Below are 26,422 nucleotides of genomic sequence, written 5' to 3'. Positions count from 1 at the left end.
TCAAACACAACGGTCGTGCCACGCGACTCCCGCGCAGTATGGACACGCGATAATTCACAACAGAATTCGATATTAAAATTAATAACGATTCTTTTCTCTTACATAATAAAAATGTCGAAAGTACCATTAGTTAGGAAAGCGATTGTAGGAGCTACTTTAGCCCATAATGCGCCTACGAACAATCCTAATCCACTAGTGTTAGATCCGACTGAAAATCAATGGACACCCGCCGCGTTAGAAAGGGCTGGTTCCACACTGAAAGCTCTGAATCGCATGGCGAAGCGACCGCCTGTACATATATTATTTGAAGATGTCGGATTTACTACCAGCACACATAAAGGTAAATATTATCGAATTTAATATTATGTACATTTAACCAACACTCTTACGGTGAAGAAGAAAATCGTATTCCAACCTACATACAAAGAAATTTAAATATGTACATATGTTGTTTACCCCTACTTAGCTATTGTTGTTGACTAAAGATTTACTCCTAATTTACGGTTGACTTGATCGCCTCGGTGGAGACATAACTTTATTTTCTTTTTGAAAGGCGGTCAGTGTATATCGTGAAAGTCAACTAGGTTAATCTTAATATCTAACTGTAGGTTTATTAAAGTAAATAAACAGTTAGATAATATCTTGTCATTGCCTAGAAATTAAAATTTGATGCGCCAATAGCCTGATTAAGGGTTGAGTTGTGGAATGGATCCCGTATTCGTTTAAACAATTTTTTATTGTGAAAAACACAACAAGTGGTTCACACTAGTAAGTTTTAATTGATTGATTACTATAATTTTAAAATTGATAAAACGTATTATGAAATTGATTCTTTCTTTTTATAGAGATTAGATTAAATTTATTTCTATATAACTTTTACTTTTATGAATCTATTATTTTGTTTTGATTTACTACTTGTCTTTATGATAATTAACAATTAATCTAAAGAAATGCTCTGACTACAGGAAAATATGGTCCAGTTAAGGTGGCGGTTAAAAAAAGAGATTACCTGGAACAAAGGCAGATAGATAGACAGACAAAGATGTTAAAAATTGGTTTTCGTTAAAGCGACGTCAATATTTTTCGATATTATAAACAGACACTCCAATTTTATTCATTGTGTAGATAGATTCCGTGCAGATAAAGTCGGGGGCAAAAGCTAGTTTAATATATCATAGTATCACATGAGTGCACTAACACGGACACATATCGTTGTCTTTGTTTTTTCAAAGCAAATGATTGGATAGACAACATATGAATATACAATTGATTATGGAAACCTGCTGTGATGTTCTATTTTAATACATTTAAATACGTTTCGATTAAATGTGTAGTTTAAAATAGTCTCTAAAACACAGGTCACAGGTCTACTGTACTTTCAATTAACAGAATTTTGTTTGAAGAAATTCGAAATTTATTTAATTTTCTATGCCTATTGAATGAATTGCAAATGCATTGGATTCGAAGTTGGTGTATCATAAAGTTTAATATTTATGGAAAGTAACCATAATATGGTAACAGGGTAAATGATAATGAGATGATAGTATGATAATATCATCTTATCATCAACTCCCTGTCCGTATTCCACTCGTAAGGGGTCAGCGCACCCGAGTTGTCCTGTAAATCGATTTATCTTCCCTAATTTTTGTTCACCTTCTTAATCATGTCACCTGTCATCATAGTTACAGTATTAATAATTACGATTTTCGAAAACACATTTATTATTAGACAAGCTGTTGCCCGCGACTTCGTTTGTGCGAATTGAAAAAAACTTTATTAGTAGCCTAAGCGTTCTTCCAGATTATGTTCGATTCCAATTTTCAACGATATTTGTTTAGACCTATTTTATAGAGCGTCGGTGGCTCAGGGTTAAGCACTTGACTTGCAATCTGCAGGTCCTGGGTTCGAATCCCGCCATGTACCAATGTGTTTTTCGATTAACATATGTACATTTATCCGACGTTCTTACGGTGAAGGAAAACATCGTGATGCAACCTGCACATATCTGCGAAGAAATTCAAAGATATGTGTGAAGTCAACCAACCCGCACTTGGCCAGCGTGTTTGACTATGGCCTAACCACCTTTAACTTAGGGTAGGCTCCGAGCCACTCGGTAGGGACATATAGTGATCTGATGATGACTATTTTATATATTATTCCTTAATACTTTAACTTTTTGTTTATTACAATTATTTTAAAATGTTATATATATAAAATGGCGCGGTATATAAGTATTCTTTAATGAGCGACGTTTCGTAATTCTCTTTTTTACTTGTCTGCAAAATTTAAATTGCAAATTAATTTTAACTTTTCTATTTATAACTTCGTTATATATGCATTTATTTTTTGGCTAATTTTTAGACAAACGGCAACACACGTAATTATATACATAAACTATAAAAATCAACCAGGAAAATGTTCTTATCTTTGTAAGTCAAGATCATTCATTGGGTTTATGTAACATACATATGTATTTACATATATGTCAATGATATTACATAACATATGTTAACTTATGTTAAGTTTATCTGGCTTAAAATATTGTAAAAAAATTAAAAATAAAAATTTAATATTCACGTAAAATTTTTGGTTTCTTAATCAATATTCTTTTTTACTCGTTTCTAAAATTGATTATACCATAAACTAAGATCAACACTCATAAGACTCATAAGGCTGCGGGTACCAAATTTGCGTCGGCGAGGGCGTCGCGACGGACGGAGCAATCAAATTAAAACTATACTACCATACTAAGATGCACATGAAATGAGCTGGAGGACATGTTTTGCGAACATCCAGCAAACATTCTGATAGTAAAAGTAACTACTTTTTCGATAACAACTTCCGACTAGCAAGGAGGTTGATAATTATTATGACCTTTGCATCATTGTAAGTATAATACAAATAACCGTTCCACCGTTGTTATCTCCAACCACATATCGTTATCTCATTTTTTTCAATGAGACAAAGAGGGACCGCATTACGTGTATTCCCCACGGTTAAATTGACACGTAAAACAGGTAGTGACAAATATGACATCTGCACTTTCGCAGGTACAGAGGAGCTGAGAACAAAAGAGTTTTTGTTTCCGCGTCAGTAAACGGTCATTACACTATCGTTTGAAGGTTATAATTATAGTCATCCATGACTAAAGATAATAAATCTTTATTAAAGGAAAATTCGACCAATAAAAGAATACATTTTATTGTGATGAATAATATCTTATGTGTATTATTTATTCATTATCTCTATGCCGTGTCCGAATGACGACTGCATATTTTAAAGTAAATTGACAGATTTTTTACTTTTTAAACGACTTAGAGAAATAAAGGAAAGTGCAACGAACTGAAAAATGCATTTCTTAACCATCATTGTAAAAAAAATTATAATATTATTAACTAACAACAAATGAAAATAAAATTCAAAGCATTGAAAGCAAATATATTAGTCGTATGTCTTATTTTGACGGTTCTTCAGACACAAGGGTACGCAAATCTCCGATATTATTCGACCCTTTCACGTACACACAATTAGTAATCGTCGACGCGAGTAACCTATTGACCTGGACTTCTTTCACTACACGACTGACTCTAATTTACAAAATGTTAACTGTATAGATTTGGTCCGAAGTCTTAAAAATCGGAGCGACTTTTTGCACGTAGATTTTGACAAACAAGTGGCTAGCGACTGGTTTCGGCGATGAAAGAATAAAATGGCTAAGCGTGAATACCAATCTCTAAGCGTAAATCGCTAAGTGACTAATAAAACTGAGTATCGGAGATCTATTGAGCCTTGTGTACGAAGGGCCTAATAATTCTAAGCAATTGTTTTTAATGATGGATAAAGTGATAAATACATAATTGCTATTAAAGTATCCATTATATAAAAAGTAAAAATTATCAATTTTTTGTAGTAAATTTTTTTATATTTATGTAAACATATATACTTAATTAAAAGACGATAAATAACTGAGTATTTAAATAATTTAATAATTCTTTTGTGATTTTAATTTATCAATGTAGGTCACTTAGCTGCCTATTGAAGCGCAAATTAAGTGATTTTGCGGCAACCGAGCTTTCAATTTATTAGTGAATCGACCTCATTCGATCAATTAAACCGTTACATTCCACGCATAAAGCATATTAATAGCACAATGCATGCATGATATAATATGCATAAAATACTTGTATGCTTATTTCAACGCGGCTATAAACAAAGATTGTCGAACCGTGAACCGTTTTTTTTATTTATCACTAGCTGTCGCCCGCGTCTGCGCCCGCGCGAAATTAAAAAATCTTAATTAGTACAGTGTTTCCTTCACCCGTTCTAGAGATACGTTCATACAAACATGCATCCATCCATCCATTCGCATTTATAATATTACTAGCTGTCGCCCGCGACTACGTCCGTGCAGGATTAAAAATAGATGTTGGTCGATTCTCAGACCTACTCAATATGCTCACAAAATTTCATGAGAATCGGTCAAGCCGTTTCGGAGGAGTTGGAGGAGAGGAAAATTGTGACACGAGAATTTTATATATTATATAAGATAGAAAGATTTTAACAAATGGTAACCTGAAACAGATATTCCTCTTTAATCAATGGTTAAGGAACGATTAAGTTGCTACGGGAGATTTTTTATGGTTAAGTAACATTAGACAGACCATTGTGATATTCTGTTTGTTGAACCAGTAATGTAAAACGTTGAGCGAATCGTACAACTGAACAATAGCCGTTATAAGTAATTTGAACTAACCCTTTTTAGGGTTCCGTACCTCATAGGAAAAAAAACGAAACCCTTATAGGATCACTTTGTTGTCCGTCCGTCCGTCTGTCAAGACCCTTTTTTGTTTGTTTGTACGTAAATTTATCTTCAAAGTAATCATTATCATAGATAAAACGCGTCTGATTAGATTGAATCAAAGGTTAATCACAATAAAAAAAACTTGAATTTCTGTGACAACCAAATGCAGGGAACAAAACAGAACTGACATGCAAGTAATCTTAGCCTAAAAAGCTTCAAATTTCAGTTTAAAAAAAAACTAAAATTAAAAAAATAATTTTACTGAAAACTTTACGCTATTATACTGAACGTTTCATACATATAATTAAGTTTATCGCGATTGTCATAGATAAGTGAAACGAAACAGGAAAATAAACTCCGTGGAAAACGCCTCGGGAAAACTGTTTCCCGACTCGAGGTTGTGTAAAACCTGAGCGAGATCGAGATATCACTTGTTTATATTACGTAAATTATTTATCAGAAGGCTCTTGGTAATATGGTAATATAATAAGCTATTGACCTTATAATTAACATGTCATTCGATTTAGGGCAGAAACTATGTTGACAGCTAATAAAATCTAACAACCTTACGCTTTTATTTAAATTTTTAATTAAGGGCTTTTAAGGTCATGTTTTGTCAACAAATGCATTAAATATTTTAATTTGTTGTTTAATCTACATTTATACTTAATAAAACATACTTATGGTATTTAGTTGTCGGTGGCTCAGGGGTCAAGCACTTAACCATGCACATATCTGAGAAGAAATTCAAAGATATGTTTGAAGTCAACCAACCCGCACTTGGTCAGCGTGGTTGACTATGGCCTAATCACCCTTAACTTAGGGTAGGCTCTGAGCCCCTCGGTGGGGACGTATAGTGAGCTGATGATGAACGGTTTTTAGTTGTAGAAGAAGCGCGAGAGTTGTGTCAGGACAGCGCCAAATGGAGACCGCGGTCTTTTCCTACGCCTTTAGGTTACGGGCGTGAGTTATGTTATTGTTTATTGTTTTTAATATAATTCCTAATTGTTATTGAAATATTCAGTAAAAACTTATTATATAATTGTTGTATATCATTGAGTTACATTTCTTAGACCCATTACTTTTTTCTATTGACAATTATCTTGGATAATTTCTGTAGATAAATAAGAAATATATAAATACCATTCTTGAAAACCGTTGAATAATCATCGTATCTACTTAAATAAAAAAGTAAACGATAAATAGGCTAACAAGAATATTTTGCTTTTATAACTTATTTAAATAAGCAGGGTTGGCGATACGCAGGCAGCCGGTAAAAAATAAGCTAATATATTAAGTTTTATTAAATCTAGTGTGCCGACCCTATACAAGTAGGATAAGGGTATGATGAAAACATTTTGTATATATACAGGATGATCACACTAATCACCTTAGTAAATATTATTACCATTCGACAGATATGAACATGTTCTAATACATACCTTAAAACTAAAGTACATCGACATTCTTATTTTAATACACACCTTGAGAATGGATTCATAATTCTCAAAATCTAAGAAACCCTGAGATATTTCTACGGTTTTTAAATGTCATTAGTGCTACCGATCATTAAATAATATGACAATACTTGATATATTTCGATGAGATTGATATCTAACAGGAAAATAATTAATTGTCAATTTAGTTGGATGCGCTGATTGCAATCCAATTTGTAAATAGAGGAAACAATTTGTGTTTCATGCCAGTAAAATACCGCAACTGTATTGACGTAACTTAATTAATTTCTAAGCATTTAAGTTATCAAAAACATATAAATGTGTAACTGGGTTAGTGTAACTTTGGTATTTAATTCTAGAAGTTTCTTTATACTACTGACTTTATTTACAAAATATATACAGAAAAAAACATATATAATTATATAATTGTATAAAATAATATAACAATGTTCTGACGAAGGTTGTGGGTTTTACATAATTAAGACAAAAAGGTTTAACTTTGTGGTTAACCTACAGCAAACAATAACGTGCACAAAAGAATAAAAAATACTAATAATAAAATAGTAATCGTTGACAATATAGTAAGATTTATTAGTTTGTTTACAAAAAATCAAACTAAATGTAGCCCCTACATTTAACATTTTTTACTGTTACAATCTCAGAGCAAATAAATAAGACATTAACATTTAAAAAAATGACATGTCTTAACGAACAACCTATGATATCGTTTAATACATTAATTTCCTTTCATACGGTTCGCCATTACTCTTAATGTGTAAATTAGTATGTGCATACTAATTAGGAAGACAGTCGCAGTGCGGTTACGATAGAATTTTCCTAACACGTCGCTCCGGGTTTCATGTTAATAAGATGGGCCAGTTGACCGCGAAACTCGGCCGTCCCCGGAGGCCTCGAAGCAATCGCCCTACGGAACGTAACCCCACCCAGCAGCTAAATGGACTGTTTTAGAATATTGTACCGCATCGAGTTTAGATTTGTTTTTCAGCATGTTTGTAATTAAAATTATAACTTTGATTTTTTTCTGCACGAATAAACTTTAATTCTGCATTTATGTTACTTACGGTAAAATTGTTTTGAAATGTTAGTATGGAAATTTTAATAAATTGTAATAAACCTAACTACTTCTTAATAAACAACCTCTAATTTTACAATTTCTAACATTATACTAGACAAAAGTAATTTTATCTTGCTTATACAGCGGATCTGCTTCGATTCCATACTTAAACTTCAAAACGCACGACGTATTCCTTCCGGTGCGTTCGCCCTAATCACCAACTTTCATTTTCTGCACAATTAACCGATTAATACAGATATATGGTGCTCGTAAAAAAGGGTCTTAGATAAATTATAAAAGTGTTCGATCTACGTGACGTATACGAACTGAACTAAAAAGGTTCACCTGGATGTCATCAATAAGTGGGAATATTTTCGCCGCACAATCTTTCCCCTGTCCGTCCGAAAGATCCCAGACCCGTTCAATTACCCGTAACGTCGTGTCACTGACCCGAAGTAAAAGCAGCCTATATCTGTACACGCCGTTACTCACGGCTTTTCTCGTTTCTTTTTCTTTTTATACGAATATATTTTAAAATTATTACCTATGTTTTTTGATACCTATGAGAATGTGATCAAACACGATGATCGGTTTAGTCATGACGTAATAAATAAATTAACTTGAAAACGCAATCATTGGTTCGTACTATCACATATTTAGAGTAAGAAAGATATGCTAATAAGATAATTTCAAGTGGAACTAAAAGGTAGATAGTATAAAATAACTTTTGGCCCAATTTTGTCTGCTTTCTCTCCTTTACGAATATATAATGTGTATACCAAACGTTCTGCCTTCGTAAACTGTCCCGATTGCCTTTCTTTAAATCACCGGAATACCTGTTAGAAAGTTTTAAGCAGCCATCTACTAAATTGTACCTTGTTTTCTCGACTGTACTTAGTCTATACATAGAAAAAGCAAAAAAAAATAGGATGGATTTTTTTTATAACCTCTCTCAATCAATTCTACAAAATGATAGATTACTTTCAACAATAATAGAATAGATTTCAATTGAATAGACTACATTTTGAACTGTTAGATTTGTAGTCAAAATGATTTGTTATGTTTTGGAAAACTTACTCCCACTTTCAAAATGAACCGTTTAACAGAAGTTGGTAAAAACTATTATGAAAATACTGGTATATTATTTCGCTATAGCTGTAGCTAACTTAACAACATTTATTTCAACTGCCATAGGGTTTCGATTAGTTTGGCTAAGAAATAAATCGTAAATAAAATATTAAGTATATTAAAACCTTGAAAATACCTGAAAACATGAATGTGGCGCTTCTATCTTAGATCTGTCAGAAATACTAACTACTGCACACTGCTGCTTCATGGCATTCGCATACTTTAACTTTCTCTTACCAAATGTACACCGAGAAACTACGTTAATAACCACTTAAATCTAAGTGCGACTTTAATGACCACCTAAATCTAAAGTGCGATAAGAAATCAGTGATAGAAAATGTTGAGAAAATTACACTCAAGACAACAACAAGACGGCTCGTTAAGTTTCATTTATCTTCACCAGACCAGATAAGTATGTCATACTAGAACAGTGCAGAGGACACATCAAACCTCTTTAAACTACTAAGATGAGCTATCTTCAAGAATCTTACTTACGTGCACTTACTTCAATATAGACCAGGTTAGCAGTTATGTTGGTTACACTCTATGAATTAGTGACAAACAACATATCTCAACTTTAATAGAGGCATTATAAAGGATATAATTTGTATTTAATTCGCGTAATACATATCTACTTTAAGTATAATAAAATAATACTGTGGGTTACTACAGCGACACAAGCATTTTATAAATGTTGATGCCTCTGTTTTTTTAAAGGGAATGAAAGGGACAAATATATTTATTAGTACAAGGTATGAGTGCAGTGGAATACTGAGTTAATAAAGTGAAACACAGGTCGTTAGATGTATATCTAAGTTGGTTTTACCGTTAATTTTGCAAGACATAACTGTACTCAACTTTCGCAATTCGTTTACGTTTTGTTTGTTCACAAAGTAACATTAAAATATACTTTCGTTCAAAACTTCTAATGCGATTTATTGTTTTGAAATAAAACTGCACTTCCTTACTTCGAAAACAATAAAAATAAGACCCATGTCGATTGCATGATAAAGTGAAAAATTGTTTAAAAATTTTATTGCATTTTCTTTCTCTTCTTTTCAAATTTTCCTGTAATACAACCGGATATATACAAAGCCTTAGTAACCAATTATAAAATTCAACATTGTACTCGTAAATTTTTAGGTATTTTTTTTTTGTTATTTACTACCAATTTGAACTTTTATTAACACACAAAGAACACAACAATGCTCAAGTAAACGTATTTTAATCTTGGTAAAGTGTTCACTTTTTGTATATTTATAATCCAAACAGCTTACTAAGCGTCTAATCTTAAAAAAATACTGCAAACACTGTCGTCTCCGTATCTCTGTCACATAAAACGATAACATCCGAAGTCGTTGCAAATGCAATATCCGCCTCGTGAATTCGAAATATACCAGCGAAACGAAAGGAGTATAATGCACGAATGAACGGATATATTCAACCATTGTTTAGAAAATAGAATACAATTTAGGATTCAATTTACCCTAACTGAATCTCCTTTTAAATTTACACATAAATCGTCACATAATAATGTCTTTTAAAAATTTCAAATTGTACACACCAATTTGAAATTTTTAAAAGACATTATTGTTAGTTAATACCACGAATATAAAGTAACATATTAATCTGCTTAGAAATAGAATTATATAATAAATCGATGTAACAGGACTGTCTTCTTCAGCATAATTTTTTCAGATTCAATTATTGTTCGAAAAAACTTTCAGTCATTACTATCTACTACTACTAACACATTGTTCCGAAATAGAACTTCTAAATGTAAATGTGAAGGTTTTTATTTATTTAATGTATTTATACTCACAAACAAAAACGATATCCTATTTGCTGTAGTGTAAAGTGTTACTACAGTCGGAGAAATAAATAAAGTACGGCCGAGTAAATCTAGGCTTTAACTTTCCCCCTGTGGACTTAAAAGTTTTAGATTCGCTGACGCCTCGCTCTTGCGAATGGGAGCGCAGGAGGCGCTTACATAAACATGGAAGCAATAAATCCATGAGACGTCTAGAAATCAAGTTTCCTTTGCGAAGCAAAGAGTTTACGTAATGAATCTGGAATACGATAAAATATACCTGCCTTGTGAGAAAATACGAAGCATCTTTTATTTAAAAAAAATATTTGATTGAGCTAATTACGCCATAGTCTGTGGCATGATACTTATTATACAAATTAATTTAATAACTATTAACCTTATAATATGGAATGTAACATAAAAACTTTTCATATAACATGCACTGAAATACACCGGTAGTTATGAAAACTTTATTACCAAGGGGGGGATTATAACATTTATTACATACGCAATAAATGTTATAATCACAGTAAAACTGCGGTAATATACTTCGTAAGTGTCATGGTAACCCTTATCATCTAATTAAATTTAATTATGTCATTTAAGTACGTACATTAAAACTAAATAACTTACTTCTCACTAATATTATATCTGCGAATGTTTAGATGGTTGGATGTTTGAAGATAGATCTAGAACGTCTGAATGGATCTCGCTGAAGTTTTAAATAGATTTAGAACATAGCCTGGAAGAACACATAGGCTACTAATTTTTTTTAATTGGGCGCGGACGGAGTCACGGACGACAGCTAGAATAAAAAAAAGCACCTGTATACATTAAAATGCCTTTTTAATATTTATTAAATAATAAATTAAATAAATTAAAATTAGTTTTAGAATACTGGAAATTCATAAACTGATTGAAATTAAAACTAAACAATACAATTATTGTAACAGCCTGTCTAAAATTATCCCTTGTAAAACAATTAAGTGTAAAATAATTATATTACTATAGACAAAGCGTTTAATTGAGCTATTTCCTGCCGCAAATTCCGCCGCGGCTTGCATACTAATTACTATGAAGATATTGAACTGGAAAACCAAAATATCTCTGTGAAATATAAATTCTCAAATGTTATAATTAATTCCATAAGGTTATATATTGTTTTGCGACTGGTTTTACTATAGATTTGTATTAATAAAACATATGACAGCATTTCAATGAATATCTGTAAACTGTATTTAATAAGTTGGCATATTTTTATGCGTTGTCATCCTGGCACGCGATAAAAAAGATGTTTAAAAAAATTATATTATAAAAAAAAATTATGTTCTTAACTCCGATATTAACCGTTCTAAACTCTCTGTGGTATAACGTTATTATAGAAATTTAGAGGTTATATTTTCTTGGCACCAGAATCCGTCGCATTTGCTCGGCCTTAAGGCGAACTAGTGCTAAAAGATTTTTAAAAAGTCATTTTGCGAACAAAGACTTTATGTCCTAATTTTCGCTCAACTACAAATTTGTTCGTAGCGGAAAATTCAAAGTATACAAAGCTTTTCTTTGTTTTTTTATGCAATTACAACATTGAAGTTATTTGTGATCATTATTCATTAGTTATAATATCTTGATATCACAAAGTAAATTAATTAACGAATTATCAATTTTCGGTTTATATGATTTTCTTACAGACAAAATCAATTAACTAGTGTATTTAAAGGATTTGATGTTAATTTCTTGAAAGAAAATCTCTAAATAAACCTAATAAATGGAAACACTGCTAAAACATTGTTACAGTGTGTGTTTTGTTGCAGAAGAGCGTCTGATACTGCGCAACGTGTCGGGTGAGTTCCGGTCCGGGGAGCTGACTTGCGTGCTCGGCCCCTCGGGCGCCGGCAAGTCCACACTGCTGAACATACTAGCTGGATATACGTATGTTCACCATAATTTTTAACATTTAAATTTGGAATTACAGCCATTAAATTCTATATTTAAGACGCATTCGGCCAGCAATGGCGTCTGTCATTTTATTTTTAAATTTGACATTCACTTCTAAATTTAAAATGCAATAGTGTTGGCAGAAATCTACTCTGATTCTCGGTACGTTATGGCGAAAGATACCCAGATATTATACACATTTCTAAATTAATATTAATATTACCGTAATAAAACTAACATTAAAAATATTAGCTTAATACAGAGACCAGTAACAGAGAAAATGGGTCCATTTATAATGACTGCGCTGTCCGGAGACCTTATTTGCCGCAATTACAACACTAAATAAAGGGGTCGATGAAAGCACAACAAATTATTTCGCCCCAGTAAGCTCACGGCCATTGGGCTGTGTTATTAAACAGCAAATTTTGAATGGCTGCGACGTTATTAGCCGTCGGAGAGATTCTCTCGACTTAAGTGTAAATAGACCACTACGTTTTAATAAACGAGTCAAATCTTGCAGACTGAAGAGAATTAGCTTTAATTATATCTGTGAATATTGTTTTTTGCTGTTAAAATTAAAACCGGTACCTACTGCATATCTCTGAAATGATATGCAACTAAAATGACTCTCATTTCAATCAAATAAAAATATTTCTATCTAGGGAGATTTTAACGTAGTTAATACCAACGCAGGACAAAGGGAGTGAGCGGTCGTATAACAGTAAACGGCCACGCGCGCGACATGCGGGTGTTCAAGAAACTTAGCAGTTACATAATGCAGGATGACCTACTGCAGCCGCGCCTCTCTGTCTGCGAGGCGATGCGAATCGCCGCAGACCTGAAACTGGGAAAAGAACTGGGGAAAGCGGAGAAGGAACTCATCGTAAGTTTTAAAATTCACTACCGTAACCCATATAGGCTGAGATCACCGATTTCCATTTCATCTCTCGCCCATTATTTATCAACTTTACGCATGAATCCTTAGTCAAAGTAGACATGCAACAAAGAATCAAAGAGAGTATAAGATTGATTAAGGGATGTCTTGAACTATAGACGTTTCGTTGCATTTGGTGTGTGATAAACTCTTATTGTGGGGTAGCCGATTTGCCCATATGGCATTTGCCTAGTTTGGAAATTATAGGTTATACTCGTATGCTTAGTAAACTCCACTTCTAAGGATCTTCAATTTGATGTACACTTTGACAAAGTTTTAAAATTTAATCACATATTTGCTGTATAACTTTTATTAAAACCCTGCCAAAAAGTTATAGCAAAAGTACTGATTCGAAGATTCTTGAAAGCTAGTTAGAAAAAATTGACATGCATCCAAAAGAGCAATGCCAATGCAGAGCGGCGGGCGTGCCTGTCAGCTAAATTTATATTGAGATCTGGAATGCAAAATACATGTTGTGGTTCCGAAGCACATTCGACGAGATATTTTCTCTAGAATGCTTAAAGGTAGATTGAAAATTTCTGCGAACATTCTCGAGTCTTCATTCCTGTTACGCGATTTCACGGTTTTCAACAACATTTCAATTTACAAATTGAATACAATAAAAAAAACACGCCAAATAAATGCATAGGGAAGCATAAGAAACGCTTTTTTACTTTTTTTTCAGGGGTTTTAAATTTTATTAATTCACTAGTTTAATACTCAACAAAAAGAAATTGTCTACGTAACTTCTACTACCTGTTGGAATTGGGATGTTATTAAAATATTAAAATGGGCCTATATCTTTGTCTTTTCCAATTTAATATGTAATGTCAAACATTTATCAGACGTTCTTATGAAAAAAACATTGTGATAGAACCTGCAGACCAACTAACTTACACTGGGCCAATCTGGTTGTCTATGGCCTAGTCACCCTAACTGGAGTATTCGCAAAAACTCTCGGTGGGGACAAACATATGAGACAACAACAACTATTTCATTACCGCGTATATAAGTAATTATTCTGTTATTTATCACGACAGGAAAATGAAAAAAAAATGTAATTTAAAAAGTCACATTTACTGGCCGATGACATTTATAACGATAAAAAATAACTCATATCATGGGTACAAAACATCATTTATACGTATAAGTAACTTATCGTGGTGCGTCATGCGTGGTATCATTATTTCTGATTATGGTTTATTAAAACTTCATTTGTGAATAGTTACGTACGACCACATAACAACCCTTTTACTGCCGAGGTCGACTAATTGTATGGCATTCGGTAAATAATTTAACATTTGAATTTTCTATGCTCATACTTACAGAATTAAAAGTGTTTCTTCCCATATATTGCTAACAGGTTGAAGAAATCCTGCAGACGTTAGGATTATGGGAACACAGAAATACAAGATCTGAACATCTCTCCGGAGGGCAGTCGAAACGCCTATCAGTCGCTTTGGAGCTTGTCAACAATCCACCAATTATCTTCCTGGATGAGCCAACAACGTGAGTAAACTATAAAGTACGAATTATTAGTACTGGCTAAGGTATTTAAAACATAAACAAACGCAATTGCAAAAATAAACGAATATTGTGCAGACGATACCTTGAATTAAACGAAATCCTAAGTGCTGTATTTCTCTGAAATTACACACGAATAAAGATGTGCAGTAAAAAGTATACGTATAATTAGGAGTAATAGGTTTAATCCAAACCCTACCGTTACGCTTTATAGATCGTAAAAGCAAGCCGTGTGCAGAGAATTGAAACGTGTCCCAATATTCAAAGTACGTCGAACTCCCAGTATGAAACATAAATAAATAATGAGTATTTCGTCCGAGCTTAATTTGAGTATCGACTTTGCGACAACCCTATTGAATTGAGTCGTGACGCACGAACGAGATCCACTTTCATTAATCATTCAGATGAACATGACGTAGCCGAGATGTTTACTTTAAAAAAAAAATCAATTTTATATGAACAACAATGGACTTTATCACCTTAATGTTTGACATAATTAAAAAAATGTCCATATTCTAATAGCAAAAACGCAGTTGAGGACGTCTTTGCCTGACAGGCGCCTCAATTCCACTCACTGTGTATGTAACTTTACGGTGTCTAATGCAAAATATAAGATGATTCATAATTTTAAAGTACCCGGTCGAGACAAAACCAAATCTTAAATAGTATTTCCAAGCTATTCTTTGTATTTTAAAATTTCATAATCCTATAATCCGAAACTAAGCTAGTAATCACAATTAGCAATTCATTGAACATTAAATCAGGTCTCTTCTTTGCATGAAAATTCTCGTCGAGCAAAAGCCATTCTGAATTCACATGAATTTGGAACAGCTCCAATTAACCTTTTTGTAAAGATTTGTAGCGATTTAAAAAGTAGGTGCTAATTCAAAGGTACATACAACTTAAGCATAAAAACGTCTTTTAACAAAACAAAAATTTTACTAAGTATAGAACTTGCTTTTTCTAAGAAAAAGCCCCTTTAAACCCATTTTTATTGGCAGGACCTCTATTTGTCTCTGACCTTCTCTGGCATATATAAAAATATTATATATGTTGTAAATTTTAGGTTAAAAAGTAACCTATAATATTTCTGTCCTATCATAATCGGTCCAGCTGTTCCGAAGATTACCAGGAACAAACGCTTTTGAAAAGTCAGACAGACAGACAAAAATTTTGAAAATGTATTTTTATATTCAATACAGACACTCAGATTTTATCATTACATGCAGATAAGAGATAGATTTAGGTCTAAAATCTTTACCTGTATTATATCTACGACAGTGAATGTTCCAACGCTTACATTTGCGGTAACATCAATCTGGGCGATGTTGAGCTATTGTAAACGTTTATAGCTGTACCGCAATTGTCCCCGTAAATGTGCACGACTGTACCATTGGCTTATTTATCCAAATACCTCTGCCTTACGTACACAGCCTACAAATATAAGCTCTATTGTGAGATTTAGCAACATGCAACATAATAAATCAAAATGTCATTACTTTTTATAATACTATACGATTGTACGGATTGTAGGGTTGTCCAAAGTATTAGTTGAGTAAAATTAAGTATTAAAATAAATAAAATGTCCACTTAAAGTATGCAGCACATTTGCAACAGTATGATGCCAACCTTCACACATACCTTTAATTCCTGTTTCGCATATATTGTCTACAAAATTTTCCGATATTACGTAAAATAACAAACTATTGACACACAAACGAACATACAACGAAGTAAAACTCTCCCAAGACATGGAATTACAAGACAAGGATTAATCTTAAAATATAAATTTCCTTGTCTTGGAATTTAATTTTTTAATTTATAATATTTTTAATTTTCAGAGGTCTGGACGTCGTTTCTATCAGACAACTAGTGGTGTTATTACGACTACTCTCTCGACAAGGTCGCACCATAATATGCACCATTCACCAACCGTCCGCTTCCCTATTCTCACTCTTCGATCGGGTTTACGTACTGTCAAGAGGAATGTGTTGTTACCAGGTATAACATAAATATTACTACATAGATTATAATTCGATTAGAATAAACTATACTCAAAGAAAAAACGCTGTGTATCGAAAACTACAATTCTTTATTGTAAAGAATGTTTCGCATCTGTCTACAAAATTTGCAAAAGGACGAAGCCACTTATTTCACTACAAGCCGCGACTCTGTCTGCGCAGAATTTTAAAAAACTAAATGAGTTGCCTATATGTTCTTCCAGACTATGTTCTACATCTGTGCCAAATTTCATCAAGATCTGTTGAACCGTTCCGAAGATATCTTCAAACGAACCACCATCCATCCATCTAAACATTCGTATTTATAATATTAGTATGATAAAAAATACGAATAATATTCGTGTTCAGAGCTTAATATCATATACAGAGTACTTAAAATTATAATATTCAAAATAATTATGACCGTTAACATCCTGTCGCCTCAATGTCATTAAATTATACAGAAAAACAGGTACGATCACAACATACAACATTCTATCACTTAAGTAAGCCAAGGGCTCCTTCACAAATTATACTATAATTTCCATTAACATGTCATAAAGCTATTTACATTAGAACTACAATTTGCGTAAACAAAACTGTTTTAATATAAACAAAAGACAAAATAAGGAGAATACGTGACAAATAAGGAAAAGGTACCTCAAATGTTTACCTGTTCAGTGTGTAAACTTCATAAGATTTACCAAGGTCGTAAATACTACCAATTACAACGATATTATCCTACATTTAATAATTAATATCTTCCCTTTTATATTTAACAATAAACTAACGAAGAATCTAATGAATAGTCTTAAATCTATGATATAAAATAAAATATTAAAAAACGAATAATTTACTAAAATATATTATTAAAACATTGCCTAAAGGGACTCCCCCTTTAGGCAATGTCCCGAAGATACTGGCAGCGTTCCCCCTATATCCTATATTAACCTAACAAATTAAATTTAGAAGCTTCCGTTGAGAATTACGGACTAAATTACTGATTGATGATGATTTGAAACGCACTCAATCTTACTAATATTATAAATGCGAATGTTTGGATGGATGGACAGATGTTTAAACGTATCTCCAGAATAATTGAACAGATCTTGATGAAATATGGCATACATATAGAACATAGACTGGAAGAATACACAGGCTAATTATTAATTTTTTTTTTAATTCCGCGCGAACAGCGTCGCGGGCGACAGCTAGTTACTCAATAAAAAGTCAACATTTTGTGTCGTCATATAAGAAAAGCATATTCGTAACATTTTCTACAAATGAATAGGAGGAAAAACAATGCAAACTTAGAATTAACTTTAATACAGGGTGCAGCACCGCTTCTCGTTCCATTCCTGACCGAAGTAGGACAGATCTGTCCATCGACGCACAACCCAGCAGATTTCGTGGTAGAGACAGTTGCCAGCGATCCCGAAGCCTCCGCAGAGATGTCTGAGCTCTGTCAGAATGGAAAGCTGTGCCGAAAATTGGACAGAATGACGTTAAGAGGCGGAAGGTAAGATAAATCAAGAACATTAAAAACATTCTTCGTGTATCAGATGTAATGAAAAGGCAATCCAGATCAGACAAAATTATTATCCATTATATATAATATTATAATACAAAAACATTGTATGCTTCATTTATATTGAAGATCCCCTTCTTAAGAATTTCTCGGAATATTGTCTTACACCAGATTATATGAAAGTAGCCACAAACGAAATAACATTCTCAAGATACAGTATTAAAGCTTATACATTAATATTTCTTTACATAAAATCTAAGAATAATGCTCAAGATCCACACAATTGGGTTCTGCGACCCATTGTGACATAGATGTAGCTCTGTTAATAGCCTGTTACGTAATTCATAAGAGAAATGATTGTATTCCATACATTATGAAAAATAGGATCATATTTCAAAGCATAATTACACCTGGGAACTTTTCTTCCTAGTAATTTATTCAATAATCATCTTTAACTTCCTTCAATATACGAATAAATCTCGTATCATCATGTAGTATAAAGTAAAAAACAACAGCAAAAAATTAAATAAAGTTTAATAACAAATTTCAGGAAGCCAGTACTGCACTCAGACGAATCCATCCAAAGAATCTTCGTTGAGCACATAGCTAAAGAACAAATGCAGAAAATGGAATTTCCAACCACCTTCCTGACGCAGTTTCTCATATTAACAAAGCGAATGTTTATGCAGAGCAGAAGGAATTCGGTAATTGTTTTTTAATTTACATATTTAAAAATCAATGCGAACTTTACCTACGTCGCACAGCTCTGTGTAACGATCTGTCCTTGGCAGTATTTAGCCAAATAGGTTCATGTATGTATGACGAAGAGAGTATACCCTTTTCAAAGACCAGCAACGCAATTGCAGTTTCTCTGGTGTTGTGTAGTTAAATGGGCATCGGTTATCTCTTTACAGTGAGGGTGCCACTACTCGTTTACCCACTGTTAATACAAAAAACATCTAACCACTTTCCCGTGAATTTATAAGCAAAGCTGAGGTTTCATTTAATATTGCGGAAATTAGCTCACCTTTTTTAGAGGAAGTTAAATAAACTATAACCAAGGGACGTGAAATATCGAAACAAAAAATATTCTATATTTTCCGTGCACACCACACATATTGGCTTCGGCAGGGATTTTTTGCTCTATTTCGGAAGGAAAATAAGCGACCCAACCGTCATATTATTCCTAGATTACATAAATATCTTTGTTCATATTTCACTTTCTTAAAAAGAACGCTTAAAAAATGATTTTTCCTTTTACATATCTGTAAGTAATAACTTTATATTTATTGAATATTTCGCATCGTTATTGTTTCCAGTACAACATTTTTATAATACTCATATATGTAAATATAATAAAGCGTAATATAAGTTTGAACAATTTAATTTTCAGAATTTCAAACAGTTCTTGCATTTTATTCATCGCTCAAAGTCGTCATTTATCAACGTTAGGTCTGCTTCGTACATTCATTCGCTAATACACCGATTCGTTCCGCAGTACTTTATTCCAGGAAATAACATTTTTAATGATACAAAATATTATGAATAAAAAGTCATAACGTAGAAGAAATAGACAGATTTCGAGCAGCAAAACTTAACGTGTATATACATCATAGACCATTGTTATCTGTGGATATTAATGTTTTTTTTTCATGTTATAAATTCACACCATCTCTCATCCAGTGTTCTAGTAATATAGATAAGAAAGTAGTTGTTTTTATGAGCCTTGATATGGATTACAAATAATGTCGAGTGCTTTATCTTACTTTAGCAAACTTCAGATTACTAGCAAAAATATTTTAATACACCATATGATGGATCATTGGCGTATTATAAGTTTAATTTTAAAGCGCTTCTAGAATTTCTTTAATAACAAAGAAGACGTAAATTACATAATAAACTATAATTAATTACCAAAAAACTATAAAAAGTCCTTTTTTTTTAGTTTATTCTGGATAGATTCTTAGCCAGTAATCTCTTTTGAAAGAAAGTCGTATTGATTTGAAAATACCGCTGAGGACAGACACTTCACTATGCGAATGTGCAAGGTGAATGAACCTTAGAGTTATTGAACACATGTCAAGATATAAAACCTCTTTGTTTCTTGTTCCACAGATAACACTATGGATACAGTTGATTCACCACGTGGTATCCGCAGTGCTTCTGGGAAGCATTTTCTTGTTCGTTGGTAACGATGCAGCCGTGCCTATCGTTAACTTCAAGTTCTGCATAAGTGTTCTTGTGTTCTTCATGTATACTTACATCATGATACCTGTACTGTTGTGTAAGTTATGTTACCTGCAATCTATAGTTAATATTAAAACATCGATCAAGCTTAACTATTCTTTCACTCAAGCTTTATCAAAGTTATGATCTGTTCTTCACTAGAAACTGGAAACTAGGAACTCTAGAAAAGTTTTTTTTATAAGAGCAATTATAAATCTTTAAAAAAATTCAATGACAGAAAAATATAGCTACATTTTAACGCTTTATTCGTTCTCGTTTCGTGAAACTTTGAGACTGGAGTGACTTTTATTTATTTGAGTTAAACTCAAGCCTCAAAGCCCCTTCGCCTTAAAGAAAACGCACGCGTTCACTCGCCTGGAAGTATTTTATTTTGCTACGCATTTGTTTTTTTGTACATTGAAGGGTTTTATTGACTGTACAAACAAAACGATCCGATGTTCGAGCAACGTATTACTCCCTCAATTCGATATATACACGTACGTCGAACACAAAAACGATTCTTCAGAACTAGATTTGAATTCGCTTTCTAAACAAAATAGTCGTCAAACCTTATGTAATATTTATTTCGGCTATTTGTTCTGTCCTACAGTCAAGTCCTTTAGGTAGACTCTTAGTGAAAATTTCCATATTAAATCCACGATAAGCAGCCTCGCTTAGGGATTCTAAGCGATGAGTTTTTACCGATCGCCTTTTGTAATCAAAAAATGTACGTGATATAGGGATGAATAGACACAAAACTAAAGTTTTTACTTCAGGATGTAAAACAATTTACTTACCGTTGGGTTTCGAGTCCAAAATCCACGGGGGACAAAAATATTATTCTATAATATCTGTTTTGTCAAAGACGAGAGAGCGATATATTTCATACGGATTTTGATGTCAGAAACCTGCGATTAGTATATTAACAATTAAAGTTGATTTGTTAACGAAAATCATTGAATATTGCGGTTTAAAGGCTTTCCAGTTCTGTTTCTATTCACCTCTTGATTTCTATTCGTCCCGTTTAATTACTCAACGTGTTCTTTACCTTTACAGTTCCTTTGGAGGTTCGCATGCTAAGACGTGAATACTTCAACCGCTGGTACGGTCTTAAAGCGTATTACGCAGCTCTGACGTTTTCATCTCTGCCTGTTATGGTACGTACCAATTTTAGGAATACAATCATGTTTGTTAGACTTTATTTATCTAATATAGACTATAATTTAGACTAGCTATCGCCTGCGACTCCGTCCGCGCAGAATTAAAAAAAATCTTATTCGTTCTACATCCATACCAAATTTCATCGACATCCGTTAAGCTGATATCGTCTAACAAACGTCCATCCATCTACACATTTTCTTTTATGACATTAATAAGATTTGTCTAGTAAACATTAAGATTTGTTTAATTTCAGGTGCTTTTCGGCTTACTGTTTCTTGTAATCGTCTATCTCATGTCAGGACAAATTCTAGAATGGGATCGGTTTATCTTGTTCGTATTTTGCGCTATACTGATCGCCATCTGTTCTGAAGGCTTTGGACTTGTCGTGGGCTCTGCCTTCAATGCTACCGTAAGTTACTTAATAGACAATTTTTTTTTTATATCTCACAACTTTTTATTAACCTCTAATAATCTAATACAGCCAGTTATTTTACTCAAAACATGAAAAAATTTAAATGTTATCAAAGTAATCATTATCAAAAGTATAAATTAATCTAATCCATTCCTTATTAGTCTAAAAATGATAAAATAGATACCTATTTGCAATTCATTGACTAGATCTTATCACTTAATTTCCTGATTTCCTTTCTAGAATGTTTAATAAATTCTTTCTACTTTTAATGAATTAAAAAAAAAAACAAAAGTCTTTTTATCTTTGCAGAATGGCTCCATAGTAGGTCCTGCAACAGTTTCTCCATTGCTGGTTCTTTGCTGCTATGGAATGGGATTCGGACCGTATATAGAAACGAGAATGAAGATTTTAATGTCATTATCGTACTTGCGTTACGGATTGTCAGGTTTATCTATTGCATTGTACCAAAAGAGAACGTCTATGGAATGCCATCAAGATTTCTGCCTGTACTCCGATCCTAAACTTATTCTACGTGATGTTGGTATGGCGAATGAAACTTATTACATGCAAATTATTGGTTTACTTGGCTTTATTATAATTCATAGGTTGATAGCTTACTTTGTACTACGTTATCGACTTACATCGGAATTCTCAAATAAATTTATGTCATATATTAGCAAATTTTTAAAACATAGATAATTTTTTTTTGTCTCTGAATCTAGGAAGAATCTTAAAAGTGCACAAAATAGAATTATATGGCCTGGAATTTGCTAAGGTTTAACATCAAATCTCTTTTTAAATTTGAATACAGAAAGTAATTCAATATTTGTTACATATTTATGTTTTCTTTACGATTTTACATTTTTTTTTTTTTTAAGTAATGGTACAATGAACTAAATCTATTAGAATTTCGGTAATTCAATTTCCAAATAAATTCCAAGGCCTTTAGTTATAATCTAATCGGACAGGGACTTTAATAATTACTTTGGTAAGTGAACTAAAATTTATATAATATTTTGTAAGTTATGAAGTATTCGCATCTGTGATTTTTTAAATTGTATTGTGTTAAGGATAAGGATGAATTTATAACAGACAATAAAAAAAATTATAAAAAAAACTAACGTCTTTTCTTCGTTTCGTACTAATATGAACCATTTGAAACTAATCAACTAATTTTGTGGGATTTGTGACAAATAATTATTCATCGAGTACTCTATACAATTATATTAGAAGCAATTGCTACTTGATACGTAATGCAAATTCTTGTAAAAAAAAGTATTAGAGTTGGACTCATGAAACGAAACGTATATGTTTGCAAGATTTCTTTTACCAACGTCTATTCTATCGTTAATCGTTCAACAGAATTTTAAAAATATGTCAAGTTTGACACGCAAATAAGCTTTTATATAAAAAAACTAATTTTTAATTCACCCAGCATTGCATGGAATACTAAGTAGTGCTTAACTGCAATTTCTAAGAAATTTAATCAATATACGGTCGCTGCAATCCAAAATAGGCCTTAGTATCCGACAATGTCTCCGCTATCCTCGATCCCGCGCCACTTAGACTTGGATTGAACTTATCTCTTTCATCGCCTCATTCCTGACACATCACCACTCGTTATGTTAAGACCGTTTTTAAGTTTTTAGCGCATTTTTACCTTACAAACTTTTTTCCAATTAAAACACGTTATGATTGCGTGTTCGTTATCTAAGATAATTCTAGCACTGGCCAGTATGTATTTAACAAATTCTGATAAAATTACTTACGTGATTCGAGTACAACTAATGGATACCATATTACTTTTACGTCAAAGGTTCAAGGTTATAGATTAGGTTATTATTGAAAAGGAATTAAGAGTAAATATTAATATCATCGAAAATATGATAATCTGTGGTCGTAATCTGGAGTTGATCTTACAAGAATTTTTCGTATGTATATCGATTATATATAACCTTATACAGATACCTAATTTCATTGTAATCTTACTAGTAACGTAATATTTACTTTATACTAAGAATCGCGACAATGACTTGGCTAATAAATATTACGCTTTAAAACAATAAAATTAAGTTTCATAACTACACTAACCATGAGTATAAATTGATAAGAATGTTTGTTAATACATACTGAAGGCAAATGTCGTATCTATACACTGATATGGTCTGTGGAAATATTGATGTAATGAAATTATATAATGACACACGCTTATCAACACATTTAAAATAAATAAAAGAATTTATTTGGCTGCATATTTTTATTGCTGTATATGTATAATATCAATCATAGTTTAATATCAGATAGAAATAATTTAAAAAAAAAACAACAACAACAACCTATGATTTAACAATTTAAGCAAAAGCAAATAATATATTTTAACTTTGTTCCAACAAAGATAAACAATATGATCTAATGATATAAAAGAGTTAAACTCTGATGCTCTTTGCAGCTACATATAATTATTCTTATAAACTACACGTTCAATCTTTGCACACATCCAAAGCATCCTGTTTCTCTTCAGCCAGCTCCTTTCCAGTATTATCTAACATTTGACGGGCAAAGTCAGAGATAGTGAGACCTTCAACAATCTTCCACTTTCCATTGCTAACGGTAACGGGGAAGGAGAATACAACATCACGCGGAGTACCATAGGAACCGTCAGAAACAACACCCATACTAACCCAGCGGTCACCGGTACCCAAAAACCAATCTCTCATATGGTCAGATGCTGCTTTGGCTGCAGAAAGAGCGGATGACATCTTCCTCGCTGCTATCACAGCAGCACCACGCTTTTGTACAGTACTAACAAATGTGGTTTTCAAATATTCATCATCATTAATGGCTGCAGGGACTGGCTTCTCAGCACCATTAATCTTAACTAAAGCATTTGAGGCATCTGGGAACTGGGTGGAAGAGTGATTACCCCAAATGATTACATTTTTAACATCTTGCACAGGAACACCAATTTTCGCAGCTAATTGTGACTGAGCACGGTTTTGGTCCAAACGGGTCATGGCAGTGAAGTTTTCTTTTGGAATAGATGGAGCATATTTCGAACAGATCAAAGCATTAGTATTTGCAGGGTTACCTACAACAAGTACCTTAACATCTTTGCGGGCTACTTTATCGAGAGCCTGGCCTTGCTCCTTGAAGATGCGTACATTGGCAGAGAGCAGATCTTTTCTCTCCATACCCTCTCTCCTGGGCATGGCACCGACTAAGAAGGCTGCAGCAACATCTTTAAAAGCCTCTTCTGGGTTGGCAGTGGGGAGGACACCAGTGAGCAGGGGCAATGCACAGTCAGCAAGCTCCATTACTACACCTTCTAAAACTCCCATCATGGGAGCAATATCGAGAAGGTGGAGGCATACTGGCTGTTCTGGACCAAAGACAGCACCAGAGGCAATCTGGTACAATAGTGAGTAAGCAATCTGCCCCGCAGCTCCAGTTACTACCACTTTAATTGGTGCAGCCTGGAAAAGAAAACAAAAGTTATTATTATATTTCAAAGTATAACTTGAAAGCATCTAATTCATAAATGGGCAAAGTTCAAAAAAAACTTGCTCAAAGTTCAGAAAAAATATTTTACACAACCAAAGCACTATTTTATTATGAATCATGATATGAAGTAAGGATAGTAAATTGTTATATCGAATTGATATTAAAATACAGATAAAAAGATACAATGAAGGTATAACAGTAAAAAAAATTATTTTGAAATACAAATAAAATATTTTATCACATAGTTAATTAATCATTAAATTTTAATCCGTTTATATGGTCACAAATGGCAGATTGGTGTATTAAATTAAGTTTATAAAAGTTACCATAGTTAAAGGTGCAACCACAACTACCCTCTCAGTATCAATTGGTTCAGAATACCCACAACAACATGCCATACCGACAATAATTAGCTTACGAGATCAAATAAATGCTATACCATACGATACGGTTATCATCATTTGATAATAATCCCCTCTATGATTCAAATAGATTGTGCTTTTGAAACCAAGTGTAACAGACATAATTAAAAACCGTGAACTTTTACTAGTTTTAGATTTAATGTTTTTAATCTTAGTATAGAAGTAGAAGTCCAAGTCCACCTAGAGGTCATAGCAATGTCAAGTCACGGCTGGAGAAAATTTATAAAAAACTTACCATTTTATAGCTGATTAAGGCACGAATTCAAGAAATAATTTGATAATCTCAGAATACAGGTGTAAGGCGCTGTTCTCCAAAACAGATCCTTCTAAGACTCCTGATGGCCGCTTGAGATATAGAATAACCAAAAACCGAACTGAATATAAAAACTGTACTCAATTTATAAGTATTGCAAACCTTATAACATATAACTATAGATGATAGGTCAAATTACGCCGGCAACCGATTGTAGCTAATGGACATAGACAACTCAGACAAAGAGTATTTATT

General features: G+C 32.8%; 2 protein-coding genes across 3 annotated transcripts; one reads left to right on the top strand and one right to left on the bottom strand.

Annotated features, from left to right (window-relative positions):
- LOC106124322 (ATP-binding cassette sub-family G member 1-like) lies at window positions 1-22,834 on the top strand. Its single transcript, XM_013320873.1, has 11 exons — window positions 1-340; window positions 12,083-12,200; window positions 12,900-13,089; window positions 14,504-14,649; window positions 16,506-16,665; window positions 17,996-18,183; window positions 18,743-18,896; window positions 20,308-20,476; window positions 21,475-21,575; window positions 21,833-21,988; window positions 22,301-22,834. The coding sequence occupies exons 1-11, from the start codon at window positions 112-114 to the stop codon at window positions 22,688-22,690; spliced, it is 2,001 nt and encodes a 666-aa protein (XP_013176327.1). The 5' UTR covers window positions 1-111; the 3' UTR covers window positions 22,691-22,834.
- A 1,412-nt stretch (window positions 22,835-24,246) lies between these two features.
- On the bottom strand, window positions 24,247-26,338 carry Mdh1 (malate dehydrogenase 1). 2 transcript variants are annotated; one of them, NM_001312280.1, is given in 2 exon segments: window positions 24,247-25,464; window positions 26,150-26,338. In NM_001312280.1, coding segments are annotated over 2 exon segments (996 nt in total). In that variant the 5' UTR covers window positions 26,153-26,338; the 3' UTR covers window positions 24,247-24,471.
- Window positions 26,339-26,422: the final 84 nt, after the last annotated feature.

This window comes from Papilio xuthus, unplaced genomic scaffold, assembly GCF_000836235.2.
Source record: "Papilio xuthus unplaced genomic scaffold, Pxut_1.1 DF828952.1, whole genome shotgun sequence".
Classification (NCBI taxonomy): domain Eukaryota; kingdom Metazoa; phylum Arthropoda; class Insecta; order Lepidoptera; family Papilionidae; genus Papilio; species Papilio xuthus.
The sequence above is the reverse complement of the archived record's forward strand: the minus strand, read 5'-3'. Positions and strand labels throughout refer to the sequence as shown.